At 36.7% G+C, this 22,438-nt stretch overlaps 1 protein-coding gene across 1 annotated transcript in view; it reads right to left on the bottom strand.

The window, feature by feature from the left end:
• ARHGEF38 (Rho guanine nucleotide exchange factor 38) overlaps nt 1-22,438 on the bottom strand; it is a 156,659-nt gene that overhangs the window by 4,003 nt on the left and 130,218 nt on the right. Inside the window, exons 8-13 of the mRNA XM_082389157.1 lie at nt 20,153-20,257; nt 17,903-18,025; nt 14,818-15,129; nt 9,538-9,681; nt 8,503-8,701; nt 8,099-8,358 (exon numbers count right to left, since the gene is read on the bottom strand). Of these exons, the coding sequence (XP_082245283.1) occupies nt 8,099-8,358; nt 8,503-8,701; nt 9,538-9,681; nt 14,818-15,129; nt 17,903-18,025; nt 20,153-20,257 (1,143 nt within the window). The remainder of the gene's footprint in view (nt 1-8,098; nt 8,359-8,502; nt 8,702-9,537; nt 9,682-14,817; nt 15,130-17,902; nt 18,026-20,152; nt 20,258-22,438) is intronic.

Raw genomic sequence — 22,438 nt, 5'->3', positions numbered from 1 at the left:
AAAAACAAATGCCAATAAAAAGGGGCACATGCAAAAACAAAAAACAAAACAAAACAAAAAACACCCTACAAATGCAGGTGATATATATATCAGCTAATTGTGAGCTGTGTTTTGGAAGAAGTAACCTTTTATAGGTGACAAAGTTGATAAAGGGGTGGATATGTCTTATTCAAAGGTACAGAGATGAATACATGGAAACAGTATATGGAAAAGGCAAGCAGATTAACTTTCTCAAAATTGAAGGTCAATATAAAAAGGAAATTATGAGAAAATAAGGTGACTCCACTGAGCAGGAAAGAGACTGGGTAATGTGGAGGGGGGACTACAGTTGACCCTTGGACAACACCCAACTGAGTGGGTCCACTTATAAGCAGATTATTTTCAATAAATTATTGGAAAAATTTGGGGAGATTTGCAACTATTTGAAAAAACTCACAGACGAACCACATAGTTTAGAAATATCGAAAAAATTAAGAAAAAGTAAGGTATGTCATGAATGCATAAAATATATATAGATACTAGTCTACCCTTACTTGCATAGGCATAAGATGAGTGATATTTAACATAAAAAATAATGTGTTAGTTTTCTTACTGTTTTATAACTTTTCTTTCAAAGAATTATATTACTGTTCAGTATGCCTCTTCCTCATAATTGGAGAGACTGCGTATCAGCCTATCATCACAGGTAAGTGGTTTTTTAAAAGTAAACAATGTTTCCAATATTGTACTATGAATGTGGCTATAATACTGTATGCCATAAAAATTTGATAATGATTCAGTCTAGACTAGCCTACCATGAAGCAATCATATTGATTACACTAGGCTACCATAAAGCAATCCTATTGCTGCTTTGTTTTCAATGCATGAATCATTATACCTGTAAATAAATATGAATTGCTTTTTCATATTATTTTTTCATTTCTGATGTCTAGTGTTAGCAATACCTTTAACATCTACAGTGTTTTGTATCATATAATACAATATTGAAGTGGGTATTAAATGATTCATTTTGTAAACAGATGACATAAACTTACAGTATCGATAAATACAGTACAGTACTGTAAATGTATTCTTTTCCTTATGATTTTCTTAATAACCTTTTTTTCTAGCTTACTTTATTGTATGTATATATAATACATAAACATACAATATATATGTTAATCAAGTATTTATATTATCAGTAAGGCTTCTGGTCAACTGTAGGCTATTAGTAGTTAGGTTTTGGGGGAGTCAAAATTTTTTGTAGATTTTCAGCTGCCCAGGGGTTCAGCACACCTCACCCCCGAGTTGTTCAAGGGTCAACTGTATAGGTACAGTGTAAGCTATTCTTTAGATCTTGAACTATTTAGCTTTTGATGGTATTCTGATACCACTGACTTACATATCATCTCATCAACTCTAGCATGAGCTCCACCTCAGAGAGAGGAACCACATTTCAACTTTGTTCCATTGACCACATCGTGGTATACAGTAGGAATTCAAATATATGTTGACTTGATTTGAAAGTAAGGCTGAAGGGCTTGGATATCATACAAGAACATTCAAGAGATCATCTTGTGTCATACAAGATACATACAAGACAGATTGGTGGACATGGGTTATTTTGTAATTTTAAAAAGTAAAGAGAAAACAAAAAGGGAGATGCCATAAATTCTTGAGCAATGGAGTGGTAGCAATAATGACCACCTTTTATAACTCTCATAACAGTTTACATGTCAAATGTGCTTTATCCTCAACAACCCTGTGAGCTGTGACTTAAAGAAGTAACAAGCTCATAATCATAGAGCTAGTTGGTACTGCTAGGACCATATCTTCTAACTCCAAATCCTGTGCTTGGTCCATTTCTCATAGTACTTTAGGAACCAAACTCTTGTTCTAGCAAGGATGTGCAGAGTGTATTCTTGTGGAAAGGGACTGGAATCTCTAATATGTTTTGTTCTTTAGAAAGTGAAGACATTGAATATATCCACAAGAACAGAGTGGAGGATTTGGTTTGCAAAAGCTTTCAGGAATATCATGTATCATAACACAGCTTCTGAAATAATCTTAAGAGCCCACAGTAGCAGTTGCTAGCCATCTTTTGCAATTTTTATACATAATGTATATACTTCATCAGTGCAGCTATAGATTTTTTAGCAGGTCAAATTACCGGCTAATATATGATTCCTAAATATTTGTGGTGGTCTTTCAATTTGGCACATATACTCTCAAGGGCAATATAAAATCTTCTACCTAGATCTATTTGGTATGAAATTATGGCAAAGCTTATATTTTAAACACTCAATATAGATTCTCATAAAATTGTAAACTTAAAGTACAAAATTATAATATATACTTTCAATACTTTAGATGATCATAGTCCAAAATTAACTTAGGATGTGCATTTTTCAGTTTTTATATATGTTTGTGCTTCCACTTAACTTAAGATAGATACTCAAAATGGAAGTAAGTCTGCTTTTAAAGAGACGGTAGTCGATCACGTTAGACTACAGGTTAGAAGTTTTCAATCTGTTATGGATTTAAAAGCTAAAGGTTTTCTCTCTTTTTTAAAATATTTTAATTGTTCTAGGCTGTTGGACTTCAATGTTATTATGTTTTGGTCCAGACACATTAAAGTTTTGTTAATTTAAGACATAATCATCTAATCCTTTTTCTTCCCTTGGCATTTATGAAAATATATTTTATTAGTTGCTTCTTTGCAATCTGTAAAGCTCTGGCGCATTTTATGGACAATATTTTATGACTACAACCCAGTTCTCCACAGCATTTACTTTTTTTAAATAACACTCTGTATTACTGTATTATTGACTCATACCCAATTTATTACCTACTGTTCATAACCACCAGCTCTTTCCTTGTGGTGCCATTGCCAGTTCAGCATTTCCTTGTTCTATATTTGTGCATTTAATTATTCTCCCTTAGTGAGCCACATTACCTATCTTCACTGAATTTCATTTTATTGATTTCATCCCTGTTCTCCAATTAGCAACAACAAAAATCATAATATATTTTAATCTTTCTTTCCAAAACTAAAAAGCTACAAAACCAGCATTTACAGTATTATATCATATTAGCTCAGGAAGCCAAGATAGTTATATTGCATGAAAAATGCTCATTCTTCTCTCTTACCCATCAGGAGCAAGCTTTCTTGTTCTTTAGTTAACAATTATGAATTGTTATTACACAAGTAATTTTTGTAAAAAACAATTTTAAATAAAGGTAAACACAAAGAAATTTACTAATTTTTATTAATACCTTGTTTTCCTTTTATCCTGTCTTCCTTTTCTTCTTCCTCTTTTCTTTCTATCTACCTACCTACCTAAAGTGGTAATAAACATGTAATTATTGTACACATAATTTTTGCAACCTGTTTTTCACTTCAAAGTATATTTTAAAATCTTTTCATGTCAATAAATAGCTCTCTAAAACATCATTTAATGACTACTTAAATATGTTACAGCCTGCTGACTTTTGAAGCACTTTAAAAATAATGACATACTAGACATATAGCATTATCATCATAAGCAGTTGAAAAATGTAAAGAGGAGGGACCGGACAATGAATCTAGAATTAGTGCAAAACCACTTTTTAGATGTCAAAAATTATGTTCTCAGTATTATTTATGTGAAAAAAGAAAAGACACTGATTCTCAGCCATTACTTCCCTCTAAAACTTGGTTTTAGCCATTATTAAACTTGGTCCTCTTCGAGAAGTACCAAAGATTATCACGTTAGTCCAACATCCTGCTTGCCAAACAAGGCATCTTACATACTGTGGTAGGCAGAATTCTAAGATGGACCCCAAGATTACCACCTCCTGCTGAACTTGTTCTGTATAATCCCCTTTGTGAATATGATGGGATTTCACTCCTGTGATTAGGTTACATTACATGGTAAAGGTAAAGAGATCTTACAGGGGTGCCTAATAAGGTCCCTAATAAGTTGACTTTGAGTTAGATGAACACTATCCTGAGTGGGCCTGACATAATCAGGTGAGTCCTTTCAAAGAGAGTCCAGTCACGTCTGAAGGGAGAGATTTGAAATCAGAGAGATGCCCTCCTGCTGGCCTTGAGCAAGCCAACAGCCATGTCGTGAACTGCCTATAGGGACAGCCATGTGGCAAGGATCTGAGCACAGCCTCTGGGTGTTGAAAGTGGTCCTTGGTTGATAGCCAGCAAGAAAATGGAGACCTTGTTCCTACTGGAACAAGGAACTAAGTTTTGCCAACAACCATGAGCTTGGAAGACAACCCTCATTTTCAGAAAGAGGCACAGCCAAGCAAACGTCTAGATTTCAGTTCTCTGAGATTCCAAGCAGAGCACCCAGCTAAGCTGTTGCCTGTACTTCTGACCATGGAAACGGTGAGATAATAAATTTATGTTGTTTTAAGCTACTTAGTTTGTGACAATTTGTTATGCAGCATAGAAAACTAATTCAGATCATGCCATTATTATTTGATCAGAAGAGACCTGCAATTTGGGTTGGGTTATTTCAACTCAAAGGAAAGGTATAGGGGATCCTATGTGGCCGCAGGTCCAAGCTGCATTTTCTAATCCAGCTATATTTGTAGTAATGTTTAGATTTATATCCCTGACACCAGGGTCTGTTTTGAATTAGTTCAAAACTCAGAGGAGAAAGAAAACAAATAGCACTTTATGGAGAGATATCATTAATATACTTTCTGTTTTGAGCAAAAAAATTATCTCATTTTTTTCCCTCTCAGTAATGGAAACTTCTAATGGATCTAATTCTCATGATATATATTAATAGGTTTACTCAAAGACAGTTACTCTGCAGTAGCAGCTAGTAGGCACTAGATGCAGTTTTAGACTACACAGTTCATGCTGAAAGAGCCTAAGTGAGGTGCTTAATCTAAAAGTCCCTGTAAAGCCAAGTAAAACCTAGAACTCAACATCAAGCCAGCTTTAGGTCATCTTCACAAATTTGGTCCTCCAGTGTCTGTCCTAGGTTATTAAGATATCTTAGAAAGTTATCTTAGTAACCTAGAAGTTATTAAAAGTCAGCCAGGACATTTAATCAAGTATATAGATTTCACTGATAAAAATTCATTTATCAGTTGGTATTTTTTTTTTGAGTTGTTTTTTAAGTTAATTAATTAATTAATTAATTGTATGACTGTGTTGGGTCTTCGTTTCTGTGCGAGGGCTTTCTCCGGTTGTGGCAAGTGGGGGCCACTCTTCATCGCGGTGCGCGGGCCTTTCACTATCGTGGCCTCTCTTGTTGCGGAGCACAGGCTCCAGACGCGCAAGCTCAGTAATTGTGGCTCACGGGCCCAGCTGCTCCGCGGCATGTGGGATCTTCCCAGACCAGGGCTCGAACCCGTGTCCCCTGCATTGGCAGGCAGATTCTCAACCACTGCGCCACCAGGGAAGCCCTATCAGTTGGTATTTTAACATTATATTGTCTTATAGAAACTCTGAATAAACTAAGAGAGTGAATGAGTAATAGAAAAACAGGGTTTTTGAAACTTCAAGACAGAAAAGTAGTAAGAACACACAGTAATGTATAAATGAGTTTAGAATCAGTAGTGACTGGGAGAAAGAACTTGCAAATTATATATCTGATAAAGAACTCTATGCAGAGTATATAAAGAATTCTTAAAACTGTATAATAAGAAGGGAAATGACCCAATTTTTTAAATGGGCAAATATTTGAAAAGACCTTTCACCAAAGAAGATGCAGGAATGGCCAATAAGAACATGAAAGATACTCAATAGCATTAGTCATTAGGGAAATGTAAATCAAAACTACAATGAGACACCACTTCACTTCCATTAAGATAGCTGTGATAAAAAAGACAGACAATAAGGCAAAGATGTGGAGAAACTGCAATTCACAGTCCTCATACATTGCTGTTGGGTACATACAACGGGACAGTCACTTTGAAAAACAGCTTAGCAATTTTTTAAAAACTTAATCTTACCAATAAGCAATTCCACTCCTAGGGATCTACTCAAGAAAATGAAATTCACACAAAGACTTGCACACAAATGTTCATAGCAGCATTATTCATAATAGAAATTACCCCAGATGTCCATCAGTTGGTGAATGGATAAACAAAATATGCTATATTCATAGAGTAAAATACCATTAGGCAATGAAAAGCAACAAAATACATATACATACTACAACACGGATGAATCTCAAAAAACATGCTAAGTGAAGGAAGTTGGCTGTAGAACACCACATATTGTATGACTCCATTAATACAAAAAATACAAAGGAGGCAAATCTATGGAGGAAAAAAGTGATTAAAGATTTCTTGGGGCTAAAAGTGAGAAAGAGGAGGAGCTGCAAATGGGTTCAAAGGATCTTCTAGGGTGAAGGAAATGTTCTAAAGTTGGATTCAGGTAGTGGTTGCAAAACCCTGTTAATATACTAAAAGTCAGTGAATTGTATACTTAAATTGCATAAATTGTATGGTATGTAAATAAGAACTTAATAAAACTATTTTTTAATGTATCAGTCATGAATTGGACAGCAATCAATGTATTGTTGAAAGAAGTTGAATAGACATAATATTTTTGAAGAGCAGTATGGCAATGTATATCAAGACTTTATATATCCTTTGACACTCCAATATTTTCAGGAACTTGCCCTACAGATATACTCATATATAAGTGTATAAAAATAGATGAACAAGGATCTGGCCTGAAATATTGTTTGAAATTTTAAAAACCTCAAAATATTCTGAATGTCTATTATTATGGTAATAGTTAACATAAATTATGATGTATCCAGATAATGAAATACTATGCAGAATTTTTAAGGAAGAAGGTAGATATTTAGGTACTGTTTTGTCTAAGATATATTGTTAACTGAAAAAAATTATGTACCATGTATATGTTCCCACTCATCTGAGTATAAATTCACTCATGTAAATACAATATCTGAAAAGATATACCTGCATATTGTCTCTGAAAAGTAGGACTGAGGAGAGAATAAAGACCTTTACTATTAATTTACGTATATCTTTCTACTATTTCAACTTTCCACAAAGAACATGTATTAACCTTATTTTTTAAAAAGAAGTTAAAATTAATTAATAAAAAGCCACTAGGGGCTTCCCTGGTAGCTCAGTGGTTAAGAATCTGCCTCCAATGCAGGGGACACGGGTTCAAGCCCTGGAAGATCCCATAGGCCCTTACACCACAAATACTAAGCCTGTGCTCTAGAACCCACGAGCCACAACTACTGAGTCCATGTACCACAACTACTGAAGCCCGCGCACCTAGAGCCTGTGCTCCGCAAAAAGCCCCCGCAATAAGAAGCCTTCACACCACAACGAAGAGTAGCCCCTGCTCACCACAACTAGAGAAAGCCCACGCGCAGCAACGAAGACCCAATACAGACAAAAAAAAAAAAGCCACTAAAGAAAAAAAGCAAATTTAAAAAAGGAACCAGTTAGTTGGTCACCACTTGGGGATTAACAGTTAAATATATTGAAACTTTCTGAGGTAGCAAAAAGGAACCCTATATTATAGTTAACTTACCATTTTGGGAAAGGGTTATGCCAATAGCCTTTGCACTGGTTAAGTGAGGGAAAGGTAGCTTTTAAAAGTTTCAGTATATATCAATAGTATATGTCATCATGCAAGAGATTAAAAATGACTGATTCATAGATAGCGCAATGAAGATACTGCTCTCAGAGGAACTATGGTCAATTTTCCACATCCTACTGATGGCGGTGATCTGTTCAGTATTGAGCTATTTTCCTCTCATGGGGGAAGTATAAAGAGACCATCTTCACTTCACTCTAAGTAGTAACAGCTACTATTTATTCAGTGCCTACTCTGTGCTGGGTACTTTACATATAAAATTATCTCTAATATCTCTAATATCTAATATCTCTAATATCCACATATCAACTCTGCAAAGTAGGAATTGTTGTCCTCTTTTCTTCATTTGAGGAAACAGGCTCAGAGAATTAAATTCCTTGCAAGAAGGTGCACAGAGAGGAAGTGCTAGAGAGAAGTGCTACAGAGGAAGCTGACGCTTCCACCAGGTCTCACAGTAAGACAGAACATCTCTCATGATTCCAACAGCCAAGCGTCTTTACATCAGGTTCAAATTCTTACCTGTTCATCTACCTCTTGAAAACTGTCAACGTCAGTACCGTTTGTTTCAGACTTCCCACATGTTCCACTAAGAGATGAGCTGCTAGCACTTATGCTACTTTCTGGGGTGCCTGTGACACTGTCACTGGCTGGTCGTGAAGACACAAAGAGGCTGATGTTATCAAAATCATCATCACAGAACCTGTTCTCGGTGTCCACCTTCTGCACTTTTGCTGGAGTGTAGGGTTTTAGGAAGGAGGAATACACATATCCTTTTATAACTGGATAGGAAATAGAAAGAAGAAACATGGTTATTTATAACTCTTTCCAAACAGTTGCATTTAGAGAAGGACACAGAGGCCCCCTGGGAAAATCTCAACTAGAAGAGAGGTGGAAGTTCTTTGCTTCTTATGCAAAAAACTTACTTCCTGTGTCAACAAGCCACCTGCTGGTACTCCCCAACGGATCCTTCTGTTCCATCACAGCCACCAACTCCCCTTCCAGAAGATTGATGTCATATTCTTGTGTAGCATTGCACTTGCGCTTAGCTTGGTAGAGTTCCTCTGTACTGTACGTGGATAGAAGTTTGCAGCGGTGAGTGTCATTCTGACGTGGCATTTCCGGCTGAGAGAAGTAAGGAGAGATTTTGGTTCAGATAGATGTATAATAAAATCCACACAGATAAATACTGGTAGATATTTCTTCTCTGGAGATTTTTTAAATGTTGAAGCCATACATTGATTAAGGATTATTTCAATGTTGAGGCATAGATCAGGTTATTATGTGAAAGTATTTAGCTGAGTTATGCAGGGAAAGATTCTCTAGTTAGCACATGAGGGCAGTGTTGTAGAGAAAAAAGAAAATTCGGCTGAGAATACGAAGGCAGAGGTTCTAATCCTTCTTCGATGTTGAACAATTTTTTAATTCTTTGCCATGCTGTAGGCAATCACTTGTGTATTACGCACTTGATAAATAATATTTAATTAAGTAAATTGTACATGTGCATGTATTTTTCCGGGAGATAATATCAGTAAATTAGGCAGGAGTCAAGAGGCCTGGCCCCTGTCCCAGCTCTGCCAATAAGTGACTTTGAGAAAGCCACTTCATCTTTGCAAACTGGGATTCCTTATTGAGAAAAATGAAAGGTTTGAACTGTAATGATTTTACTCTATAAAATTCTGTTCACTCATCCAACAGATATTTATAGAGTGCCTACCTTGTGTTAGGCACCATTTAGGCACTTGTTTTGTACACATCATGTACAAAACAGATAAAAAAATCTATGACCTTATGGAGTTCATAGTATAGAGGCTAGAAATAGACAAGAAATTCTACATATAATAAGTAGGTAAACTATAGGATATTAGAATGACATAAATGATTTGGAAAATAATATATTATGATTTGATCAAGGCAAAAAAGTGATAGTCATCATTGTTATTGAATGCTACCAAACTCACCAGAATTTGCACAGTCTTCTTCTTTTCAAAACTAAGTTTCCTCTCAATAAATGTAGCACTGTTATCCTTCACAAAATTCAGATTTTGAACCTCTTCTAGCACTCGATTCTGAATTTCAGAGATGCTTGAAGCCAGCAGTGGTAACTGTAGTAGAAATATGACGTTCCCAGACAAATACTTAACCATATTAGGTATTGAATTTAGTAGATCTGTGATGAACAGTGAAAAAGTATACCATATTCCACAGCGAAAAATTAGGGCAACATTAAAACTCCTATATCAAAACGATCTAATTTGTTGTCTCCAGAAACCCCACAAAAATGACAAGGATTTTTTTTTAAGTTCAAGCCTAAATAAAAGGAAACAGAAGAGAAAAAATTACAATAGCAATAAAATTTTTGGAAGAAAGACTCAGTAATTGATGGCAGTAGTCCCCTCCAATGTGGTGGGGTGGTACAGTAGGAAGGAGAAAAAGGCTAAAACAAGAAACATTGGTTAAGATCCTGTGGTGGTTAAAACAAATAAGCAAATTCTTTGATATGTTTCCCATCAAGAGGTGGAGTCAATGTCCCCTTCCCTCAAAATTGGGTGGGACTTTATGATTGCCTCAATGAATAGAATGTTGAAATAAATAGAATAATGGAAGTGATGCTGTTTGACTTTCAAGATTAGGCTAAAAATGATCATGCAGTTTCTGCTGGTTTCTCTTGGGACACTCACCTTAGGGAGACTTTAGTTGCTATGGAAGAAGTCCAGTTGCACTGTGTCCACCACATCAAAAGACCATGTTGAAAGATGGAGCGGGGAGTGGTGGGGGTGGCAGTGGGATGGGTGGGTGCCTGTGGGGCCCCAGCTATTCCAGTCCCCAGCTGTTTGAGTCTTCTGTCATCTTCCCACCACCAATCTTAGAGGCCTGAGAAAGTCTTTGTGACGACTTCAGCCTCAGCTATTATCTGACTGAGACACTGAGAATGATTACCTGATCCCAGTGAACCCCAGAACTATGAGAAACAATAGTAAGAAATGACTATTGGTTGTTTCGTACCGCCATGTTTGGAGTAATTTGTTATGCAGATATAGACAACTGGAATTGTTTTGAAGCAGTTGTATCCCCAGATTCTTTCTCCATTTCAGTGAATCTTGGTGATTGCTTCTTCCCTACCTTAGCAGAAGATGAACTTTTCTTTTCTGCAAATGGTAAAACAGAGAGTATCTAGACTGGGGACACTAGGCACAAATAATGGTGGGGGACCCACGTTAGAAAGAGGGTAATTAAGTGAGTGGATATAGACTGGACCCAGAGACCCTGCCAACCAGGCCTAGCAGTCAACCATTACCCTTTAGGCAGAAAACTTGAAGGGACATCTCTGGAGACTCTGACCAGCCTAAGAGGAAAGACCTAATGGTGCTATCATCAGGAGTTCCCAAATGAAATTGCAGTCAAATTGCTCTACACAGTAGTGGATGCTTAGAGTTTTCAATGCCTATCTAGGTGCTCAATGCTGCCAATTAGTCCTCAACTCTTTATCAGTGGTGAATGATCAAGTATATCAGACATCTAAGGCATAACTATAACAAGAAAGAAAGAGTCTTATAAAAATAAAAGCAACCTGTTTTCATCTTAAGAAAGCCAAAAAGAACCTTCAAAGATTGAAATCATGGGAACAGAAATAAGAATACATCAAAAGATGGGTTTGAAGATTAAGTAGGAAATTTTCTTAGGAAGTAGAGCAAAGCAATAAAGAGATAGAAAATAAGTGGAAAAAGATACAAGATTAGAGGAACAACCAGGAATTTCAGAAAGAGAGAAAAGAGAAAGGGAAGAGAGAAAAATCATCAATGAAATGTTCAAAGTTTCTAGAAGCGGAAGACATAAATTTTCAGGTTGAAAGGATCCCACAAAGCATCTGACACACCAAGGTTCATCATCATTAAATTTCAGACTGATGAAGACAATAAGAAAATTCCATAAGCTTTTAGAATGGGATAGGGTGGGGAAAGTGCATACAAAGAATCAAGAACCAAAATGCACCCAGAGTTCTCAACAGAAACAGTGGAAGCTAGAAGACAATGGAATAATGGAATGCTTTCAAATTCAGGAAGAACAACTTAAAATTTTACACCCAGCCAAACTATCAATTAAATATGATGATAGTACAAAGACATTTTCTGATATTTGAGGTATCAAAATATTAACCTCCCAATTTTCCTTTCTTAAGAAACTACTAAAAAATTTGCTCCCCCAAATAAAGGCAGAAAGCAAGAAGGTCAACATGGGATAAGGAAATGTGAGATCCCACACAGAAGAGAGGTAAAGGGATTCCCCAGAATGATGATGAAGTGTAATCCCAGGATTACAGTTAATTATGAGATAAAAAGCATAACCAGTTCTCTGAGAGATTTCTGCAAGAAGACACAATTAATAGAATATATCACACATCTGAATGTCTTAAGAAGTGATCCAGTCAAACTGGCAGATAAAGTTAGGCAAATGAAAATTAAGCTGATAAAAGACAAACACAATTATTTAAGAAAAACAAAAAAGCTATACATAAAAGAAAAAGTAATCATAGAGTTGTATTGCTGAACTCTAACCAGCATTCACTTTGTGTGCTGAATGTATTTTGTTTGTTTTTTCAAATTTATTCTTCTTCCATTTCCATCCTACTCTGTGCTCTGGAAGGCTGACCAGTATAGAATGTATCAACAGCTTCCTTGCACTCTGGTTTCCAGATGGGTTCTTGCAATGAGAAGCACCCATAGGAAATCAGAATAAGGGAGGAAAGTGAGATAAGGATATTTATTTCCCAATAAATTTCTTTAGTATTTATTGCTTTCTGTAGTATTGACTGATAGTCACAGATCCTGTCAGGTAAACATTTCCACTTAGCTCTCTCTACACATTCCTATAGCTACTCCTTCCCCTTGTCCCTTTGAAGACTGGGTGTTTTAAGGCTCCTTCTTTTATTTTACTGTATATAATCTTTTAAGTTACACTTCAACTTTAAAAGTTTAAAAATAGGGGATTGATCAGAGAAATGCAAATCAAAACCACATGAGATATCACTTCATACCCACTAAGATAGCCATAATAAAAAAGACAGATGTGAGGAAATTGGAACCCTCAATCATTGCTGTTGAGAATGTAAAATAGTGCAGCCACTTTGAAAAACAGACTGGCTGTTATTCAAAAGGTTAACATAGAGTTACCATATGATCCAGCAATTCCACTCCTAGGCATATACCCGAGAGAAATGGAAACATACATCCACTAAGAACTTGAATGTTCATAGCAGCATTGTTCATAATAGCCAAAAAGTAGAAATAACCTAAATGTTCATCAACTGATGGACAAATAAAATGTGACATATCCATACAATGTAATATTATTTGGCAATAAAAAGAATTAAGTTCTGAAACACACTGCAACATGGATGGAACTTGAAAACATTATGCTAAGTGAAAGAAGACACTCACAAAGAACCACATGTTGTATAATTCTATTTATGCCACATGTCCAGAATAAGCATATATGTAGAGACAGAAAGTAGATTGGTGGTTGTCTGGGACTGGGGAGGTTAGGGGGAAATGTGGAGTCACTGCTAATGGTACAGAGTTTCTTTTGGGGGTGATGACAATATACTAAAAATTGATTGTGGTGATGGGTTTCACAACTCTTACGAATATACAAAAACCATTGAGTTGTACATTTTAAATGGGTGGAGTGTATAGTATGTGAATTATATCTCAATAAAGTTGTTACCAAAAAAATAGGAGGCTGATTACACACTATTGTACAACTATGTAGTGGACTAATATACAGCTGTAAAAGAAATGAGGAAGCTCTTTATGTACTGACATGGATGTTAAAAGCAAGTTGCAGAATGGTACTATACTTTGCTAGTGTAGGAAATAAAAATATATATTTGCATTTATGTTTAATGGCACAAAGAAACTCTAAGTATATAAAAATGAACTAATATCAGTGGGGGTGAGAGCAGGAGTTGGAGTGGTTTGGAGACAATGAGTATGGGACTGCTTACTTATTTTTATATAGTTCTTCCTTTTGAGCCAGGTAAATGTAGCACCTCTTTATTCAACTTAATTTAATTCAGAGGATAAGTTAAAAGTTAATTAAATATACAATAAAAAGTAAAGTAGGGACAATTAATTTTCCTCCAAATGTTGTCCATTAAATATCACACGAGCTGAATGATAAGTAATACACTTGAAATGAAGGGCCAAGAAACGAAGCTGATTTTTTAAAAATTGATATTAGGTTGTAAATATCTTTCTTCCTCTTCAGAAAATAATTATAAGGACTTCCCTGGTAAAGAATCCGCCTTACAATGCAGGGGATGCAGGTTCAATCCCTGGTCAGGGAACTAAGATCCCACATGCCGCAGGGCAACTAAGCCCACGCGCCACAACTACTGAGCTCTGGGTGCCTCAGCGAGAGAGCCCACGTACCACAAACTACAGAGCCCACGTGCCACAACTACAGAAGAGAAAACCTGCACGTCACAGCTAGAGAGAAGCCCGCGCACCACAACAAAGAGCCCACGCGCTGCAGCAAAAGATCCTGCATGCCTCAACGAAGATCCCGTGTACTGCAACTAAGACCCAAGGCAGCCAAAAAATAAATAAATAAATAAATAAATAATAAATAAATCTTTAAAAAAAAAAGAAAATAGTTCTAAAATCATACCCTAATGGAAAGCTAAGATATATACATATATTTATACATATATATATATTTCTTTTTTTTTTTTTTTCCACATGCACATCAGGCTTCTCTTCCTTGGAGGAAAACAAAAGCAAAACAAAGACTGGTTTGACTGATATCCTATTTCTGTCATTACACTGAGATGACCTTATTTTGGATCCATGTCTTAGTCATGGTTAACATTTAAAAACGGTTGAATGGGAAGAGAATACAAAATATAAGTTGATAAGCTTCAACATAGCATCAGGCAGATGGAGCTACATTGGTTCCCTCAATGAGGGGAGCAAAGCTGAAAGATGTTTGGTGTTTGAAAAGGAATTTCCAAAAAGAGCTCCAAGTGTATAAGTCACAGCACAGCAGCACTAGGAAAATTGATTTCACCTTCCTGTGGAGAAGAGGGATGAGGACCAGAACATTCTCTGACTGGCTTCAGCTAACATAGAAACCACACGCATGCACCACACTCGGGCACGCTATGAACAGGCTGCTTTGCACGGTGTGCTTTCTGACAGATTCCGTAGGCCAAGGTAGCCAAGTGCGGGCGCTGTGCTTACCGGCACCACCGTGGAATAAACCCTCTGGGCCACGAGCATCAGGTCCCTGAGGAGGGTGATGAAACTGCACAGGCAGTTCAACAGAATCTTCTGCGCGGCCCGGTTGAACACCTGGAGCTCTTGCACAAGCTGGGCGTTGAGGGCCTCATATTCCCTTTTGGCCAAGTCCGACTCATCCGCCGCCACCCGCTGCAGGTGGCTGTTGTAGTCCAGAAGTTTGTCATAGCGTTTCTGGATTAGCTTCTGGGGCCCTGGGAATAGGGACCGCAGGGCTGACAGGGGCATCAGGACAAGCTTCTGTAAATGAGCTGCCTGCCAAAAGAGCAAAACAATCCCGTCACAGAAGGAGGAACACCCAATACCACGTCTGGAGTTGTTATCAGTAGGCTTCCTTCCTCCCTGCAGGAACACAAAGGAAGGCAGGAAAGTATCTAGACAAGTTGAAAGAGCATGGGATCATTTTTTTGTCTAGCTAAACCTGTTCAAGGACTTAAAACAGCAACTCTAGACTCTAACGTTGAACCTCAAGAGTGAACAGGAAGAAGATTACAAAAGTTGAAACCTGCACACCCAAACTATGCTCCACCCTTCTCTCTACAGACGTTGGTTTTGTCAGTGGGGTCACTTCCCTCAACACTTTCCCCTTCCCCTTCTTTCTAATCCCAGAGCCAACTGGAGCTTCTCCAGAACATGGGCTAGGGGGTAATCTCCACCTTTGACTACCAAGACTGCATAAGTTATTCACATATCATTCCCTTCCTTTGCTAGTAATAAAAGGAAGACAATTGGTCTTAGGAGAGGCTGTATCTTATTCCTCCCACATCTACCCCAATTCCCTGGCTACCCTGGTGGCTGATTTTGGTAGTGGAATCCTATCCCCTATACAGATAGTCCCCCCTTATTACGGGTATTTTGTTCCTGTTATAGAAATGACCAGAGAGTTATTGCTTCCTCTTTAAATACTTTGAAGGATTAAGCTGATGCTGATTCTGTGTCCTAAATTGTTATATTTTTAGGTCTGAGTCATTGAAAATGAACATTGTATTAATGCCTAACTCCATGCCAGCAACTGAGCACCCTAGATTTAATTTCTTCTATTTCTCTTTCCTCCCCTCTATTCTGAAGTATACTAGTATCTTACATTTGCTGACTGCCCAAATTTATCATATATGCTTGGGTGTCATGATTATGTTATGGCAATTTGGAAGTAGTTTTCTCTTTTGTACCCTGAAAGATGTTCTAGGGAATCAGCATCTGAGCAGCAGCTTGTATTAATTAAGTGACCTCTAGTAACTTTGTCTGAACTCATGGGAAATCTAGAAGAGGAGGGAGACCAATCTCTTATTGGCACCAGCAATAGTCAACACAGATTAAATTTGATGTCTAGCTTATAAAATAATCATTATATACCTGCAGACTATTTAATGAGTCCTTCAACTAAGCAAGGAATCTGTTTACTGTTCTGGGATAAATTACTGTGTTTGTGACATACTTGAATTCTACAGGTAATCTAATTACAAAATTACAATATAATTACAATATATAAGTCCTATGACCCACAGACATGAACCAGTTCATCTGTACCTGGGAATTATGGTTGGAATGAATAAGAATTGGATTTTATTCTAATATTCTGTGCTATACAAAATGTGTAGATAGGTACCTCTCATGATTAGATAAAAATAATTGCTCTGCCTTTAGATAGATTCGAGCTCTTAATATTTGATTTTTAAAAAGAGTTCAATATACCTTATCATAAAAAGGTACTTTTATATTGAGCTTTCTGATAATTATTTTAATTTAGCATAATTTATCATCCTGTGGTTTTATGCAAGGTAGGGAAGGACACCTTTCTTCATTCTGTCAAGTTCTGGGGCATGCTTGATGAAGGAGAAGCTATATACCATATTCTTCATGGTGTTCAAGAAATAGTTATTACCTTAACTAATGTCAGAATTAAGCTAGAGAGCAAACCCTTAAGGACTTTTCTAAAATGTGCTTACTGTAATTAAGCCCAGAAAACATATAAAGAACTAGGCACACTTTTTCTATTTAACATGTTGTAAAAACTGACTTTCTCCTTTCTCTCTCTCCCTTCCTCCCTCTCATCCATCTAATCTACCATGTTAGTCCAGATGTAATCGTGACTTTCCATTCCCCAGTGCCAGGAAAGCTAGATGCTTCTGGGTATTTTTCTACTGGAGTGGGCACTGTCGCAGTATCCCTTCCCAGGATTCGGAAATATGAGATGGGGGACGTTACTGGGATTTAGAGCCTGGTAGGAAAGCTAAACGTCCTCCAACACAAGGGTCACTCAATGAAGATTTGTCTGACCCCAAATGCCAATGATACCATTACAAAAATGCCAGTTTCAAGGATCTTCAAGATGATGGAGTCTATTATATCTTTTATATAATACTTGAAATACTACTATGAAATAATAATACCTGTGGAACACAAGATACTAAATTTAAATTAGTATTACTTGGACTGGTTTGCCACCCAAATACTTTCTTAGCTCAAGCATGTTTTTAATGATTCCCAATCTATGTTTTATGATTCTGTATATTTTACAGAACTCTCAGAAAACAAATATTTTACCACAGAACAGAAGACATAATATATGACTCAAATAAAGCACTTTCTGAATAGGAAGGCCTTACTATCCAGTGAATAATATGTTAATAAAAGTCACATCCTCAGAAAGTATCTTTGCTCCTCATGTAAAAACTCTAGGTATTTCCAGAGACTCTTCTAAGAAAATCACATCTTTCTAACTTAATAAATCCCTGATACACCGTATGCAGACTTAAACTAAATATTGATTTTAAAAGCTGCACAGACACTGACTACCCTAGAAACACAGTCTGGAGCCCTCTTAAATTTTGATTATAGTAAAAGCCTCACTAATCCATTTCAAAATATTTAGTGATAAAAAAATCTCCTGTTTAAATCTACTGATTTTAACATTAGTATTTGCTTTAGTGCATGTTTTATTTTTAACTCCAAAAAAATAAATGAAAAGCAGCTTTTCTCTTAACCCTACTATTTCATTTACATTCATCTGCGGGTATAAATAACTTACAAAGTCATCAGAGGGATTTGGGGCATTACTTGGAGCCTCTGAATAGCCTCTCTCCTCCTCATCTTTGTTGTGTGAAATCTCTTGGAGCTCCATTACACTCTGCAGAGCTAAAGGCATGGCATCCTGAAACCCAAGAACAAAGTTACCAAAAGGGCAAAGTTCTGAAGTGAGTACAATTAAATGTATCCCAAAAGTGCACTTCATCAACATAACTATTACCACTGAGAGAAAAAGAAAAAAAGGAAGGAAAAAATTTTATGAACACTTTGTACAATCAGGTTACCTATAACAATCTATTTCCTTACTTTTCCCCCATGTCACTTTCTCATACTGCTCTGTAGGTATGACATCCTCTTTTTTTTTTTTTTAACATCTTTATTGGAGTATAATTGCTTTACAATGGTGTGTTAGTTTCTGCTGTATAACAAAGTGAATCAGCTATATGTATACATATATCCCCATATCCCCTCCCTCTTGAGTCTCCCTCCCCCCTCCCTATCCCACCCCTCTAGGTGGTCACAAAACACGGAGCTGATCTCCCTGTGCTATGCGGCTGCTTCCCACTAGCTATCTATTTTACATTTGGTAGTGTATATATGTCAATGATACTCTCTCACTTCATCCCAGCTTACCCTTCCCCCTCCCCGTGTCCTCAAGTCTCTTCTCTACGTCTGCGTCTTAATTCCTGTCCTGTCCCTTGACACCCTCTTTTATTAAGTGGAGTCCATCTTAAATTCCCTCTTTGGCCATTCTTCATCATTCAATTCTTACAGATCTCTTATTTTAAAAATCACTCTTCTTTGATTTATGTCTTTAGTTGTCTTTAGTGAATTTAATCTTCTCTTTAAGAGAACATGCTCATACTTTTTCTGAATCAATTAGTGGAAATGGAAGACTTTTCTGTAGATATTCCCAAGAGGCACTGACTCCCTGAAAAGTGTATCAGGGACAGGGTTCTCACTGCCCTCTGCATGTTATAGCTATGTTTTGGTTTTCCTTTCACAGAAGGCAGTGCTTTCGGAAGAGATTAGCAAACCTGACTGCAAAATCAGCCTCTGCATCAGTTAATAAATAAGAAAAGAATGTGGCTTGTTGGTTATGTGACATAGAACCTTGTCTCCAAATCACTATGCCTGTCAACTTAATCTTCTGTTGGTGTGATAGTCTATCAAAGAATGCAAACATCTTCCAAAACAGACATCCAAGAGAAAAACTGGAAAATAGAAAGGAACAATTTATTAACTAACTTACATGTAATTCTACTCACTTTCCATGTCTCATAGTCGTGACCATTGTCAGGATGTTGTTAAGGACACTATGTCCCCTTTATGAGATCCATCAGAAGAAACTCCTGACTTGGTTTTTCTACTAAATATAATTATACTGTACTCCAGCTGGTTTGTCTAAGAAGTCAGTGATTCTCAACAAGGGCAGGAAAACCTAGGGGACTGGAAATTTGTGGAGGTGTTTTTGTCTTCTACTCTGATTGTGTGGGAATATTTGCATATTGTAGTTTACGATATTTTGTTAGAACATGTTTTCCTTGATATTGATTTTCTTTTATGTATACCTACCTACCTAAGGTTAAATTATCTATGAATTTCATTCAGAACTGTAAAGGGGGCATTACAAAACACTGGTTATAAAATAAATAGAGGTGTTTGGTTTGTCTTAGAATTGTGTGATCATATACCCCTTTTTGGGTTGGCTGATAGGTAGCCTACAGCTAAATTTAAGATGCACATGCGGGTTTTTGTGGGTTTTAGGGCATTTATATTATGCACTTTTTACTTTTTAACTCCTCTAATTTTATGTTATGTCTCCTTTTGATTTTCTTTTTTCTTTCAGGTCTACTCTTAAATTTGCAAATAGGTGTTTCAGGTACTGGAAAGAGATATGTTAGTATAATCAAACAAATCACATTTCTGCCTTGTCTGCCGTTTTGTGTTAATTAACTCATCTCTTTCATAGAGAAAACATGCTGATGGTCCAGCCCTACGTGGCAATCATATGAACAAATGCCCCACCATATGGTAATTTGGATTGGGGGAAGGATGGAAGACGTAAGGGAACAAAGAGCAAAACCCAAGTCTTTATATTGGCTTCCTTCACCAGCAGCTTGCAGCCTCCCAAACTTGATACAATAAGCGTCATCATATAAATGATGAACAGTCACATTTACTCTTCATAATAACCAGAGACATCAAGACCTTTTTGTGGAAACATTGAAAACGGTTGTGCCTTACCCACCTGTACGTGTTGAAGACAGAATGAAATGTTCTTCACACAGTGCCGCACAGTCTTTTCTAAAGATCTAAATAGTTTTTCTTCTCTATTAAAGGTATTGTCTTTCACCTAAAATATAGATGAAATTATTTATTTTTATAACTCAGAGGAATCTGGTACTTAAAAAAATCACAAACCGTACTGGCCCAGCACATTACAAAAAACGTCTTGTTGAGATGTAAACGTTTCATGCTACGTTCTCTTTTTTTAACATCTTTATTGGAGTATAATTGCTTTACAATGGTGTGTTAAGTTTCTGCTTTATAACAGAGTGAATCAGCTATACATACACATATATCCCCATATCTCTTCCCTCTTGAGTCTCCCTCCCACCCTCCCTATCCCACCCCTCTAGGTGGTCACAAAGCACTGAGCTGATCTCCCTGTGCTCTGCAGCTGCTTCCCACTAGCTATCTATTTTACATTTGGTAGTGTATATCTGTCCATGCCACTCTCTCACTTCAACCCAGCTTACCCTTCCCCCTTCCCTGTGTCCCCAAGTCCATTCTCTATGTCTTACGCTGACTGTCTTAACACAGAACTTTCTGTGTCCAGCACATGGCACAACTGATGTTCAAATAGTGTATCAAAACCTCATGGTGCCGCTTAATTTGCTGTTCAGTTTTCACATTGCTTCACCTATGTCACGGTAGCTGTGGGATATAAAACTTTTCTCTGCAGTTTTTAATAGCATGTATTATGTGTGTACTCAAATGACACTGCATTTGTGGCTCTATAAAATAATTAATAAAATTAAAATGAAAAATTAAATTAAAATAAAAATTTGATCTATTGATTAGAATTTATTGTTTTGCTGATATGACTCATCCCAATTTATTTCACAGTGGTTATTTAGAAAATATTCTTAGGGTCTTGGCTAAAGAAATATGATAATTCTTTATCAACTCAAATTTGAAAGATGATGAAAAATCTTAACAAAAACCATTCTTCTGTTAGGAAAACTCTGCAGAGTTAAGATAGTGATCACATGTGTTCAGTTATTTTTTTGTTATCTTACATGTATACCTACTAGCATTCAGAAAAATATGCTTTTTTTATATGCTTGTGGCAACTTCTAGGAAGACACATTATTCTATCAATGATGAGAGGTATTTCTTGGTGTTCAAGAAGGCTACAAAATATCAGAACCAGCTTTGTGTTGGCAAAATCTGTGTGAACACACATCTGTTTTGTGGAATATATTGTGTATTCTTCAGTTTGGTACTGGGTAATAACTGTAGCTGTTCTCAGTTCCTACATTTGTTAATTTAAGGTGGTTGACCATAGAACTGAATGCATAGAAAATGGTGACATTTTATTTTAGTAGTTTAAAACCCCTTAATATTATTTATCTAGAAAGCTTTTCATTAAACAGGCAGCATAGTTCTTTGTAATCCACACAAAATTCATCACCCTCTGTCTTAGCATCTCTATGCTCTGACCCAGTTTGAGGCATATAACAGTATGCTGGGCAGAATTTTTAAAAAGCGGTTTTCAAGGACCAACTATTTTACTTTGTATATCTTGGCCGAGACCCACATGATGCTAAAGTAAGAGGTTCAAGGATCACACGATGAAAAATACTGCCTAGTTCTACTTCTTTATTGCCAAGCCTTCTCTTGTTGCTTTATTTTGTTGGAATATGCTGCTGTCCCTTTTCTGCCCTGCAAAATCCTGTTTATTTTTTTTTTAAGGACTTGCTCAACTGTCACCCCTGCTACAAATCCTCCCTCTAGTTCCTATTCTTTCCACTTCATAAAATTAATTGTACCCTCCTATGTGCTCTTACAACACTAATGATTTAAGTAATTTTCTCCACTGATGGATTGCAAACATTGGAGATGAAGTATTTTTTCTTAATATAATAATCACTAACATTTATTAAGCACTAACTATGTTCTGGACACTTGTGCTAAAAACCTGTCTTCCATTTTCTCATTTTAATTCTTATACAACCCTATGGGTTAGATGCTATGATAAATCCCATTTTAGAGATAAAGGAACAGAAGTTCCAGGAGGTGTGGCAGAGATTGTGAACATTCCTGCTATTGACCTTCTACCAATGGTACCTGCACCTCTAGTTTAAGGTGGACACGGCTGTCCTGCTAGAGACAACCCTTTCCAGACTCCCTTGCAGCTGGCTCTGCCTTTGTAACTGGGTTTGGGCAAATAAGTTGTGAGTGAAAGTGATGTGTTTCATTTCTGAATCTTAGCCTTAGAACATTTCCCTTGGGACTTTGAATGAAGACA

This window comes from Balaenoptera borealis (assembly GCF_965194805.1).
Source record: "Balaenoptera borealis genome assembly, chromosome: 4".
NCBI lineage: Eukaryota > Metazoa > Chordata > Mammalia > Artiodactyla > Balaenopteridae > Balaenoptera > Balaenoptera borealis.
The sequence above is the reverse complement of the archived record's forward strand: the minus strand, read 5'-3'. Positions and strand labels throughout refer to the sequence as shown.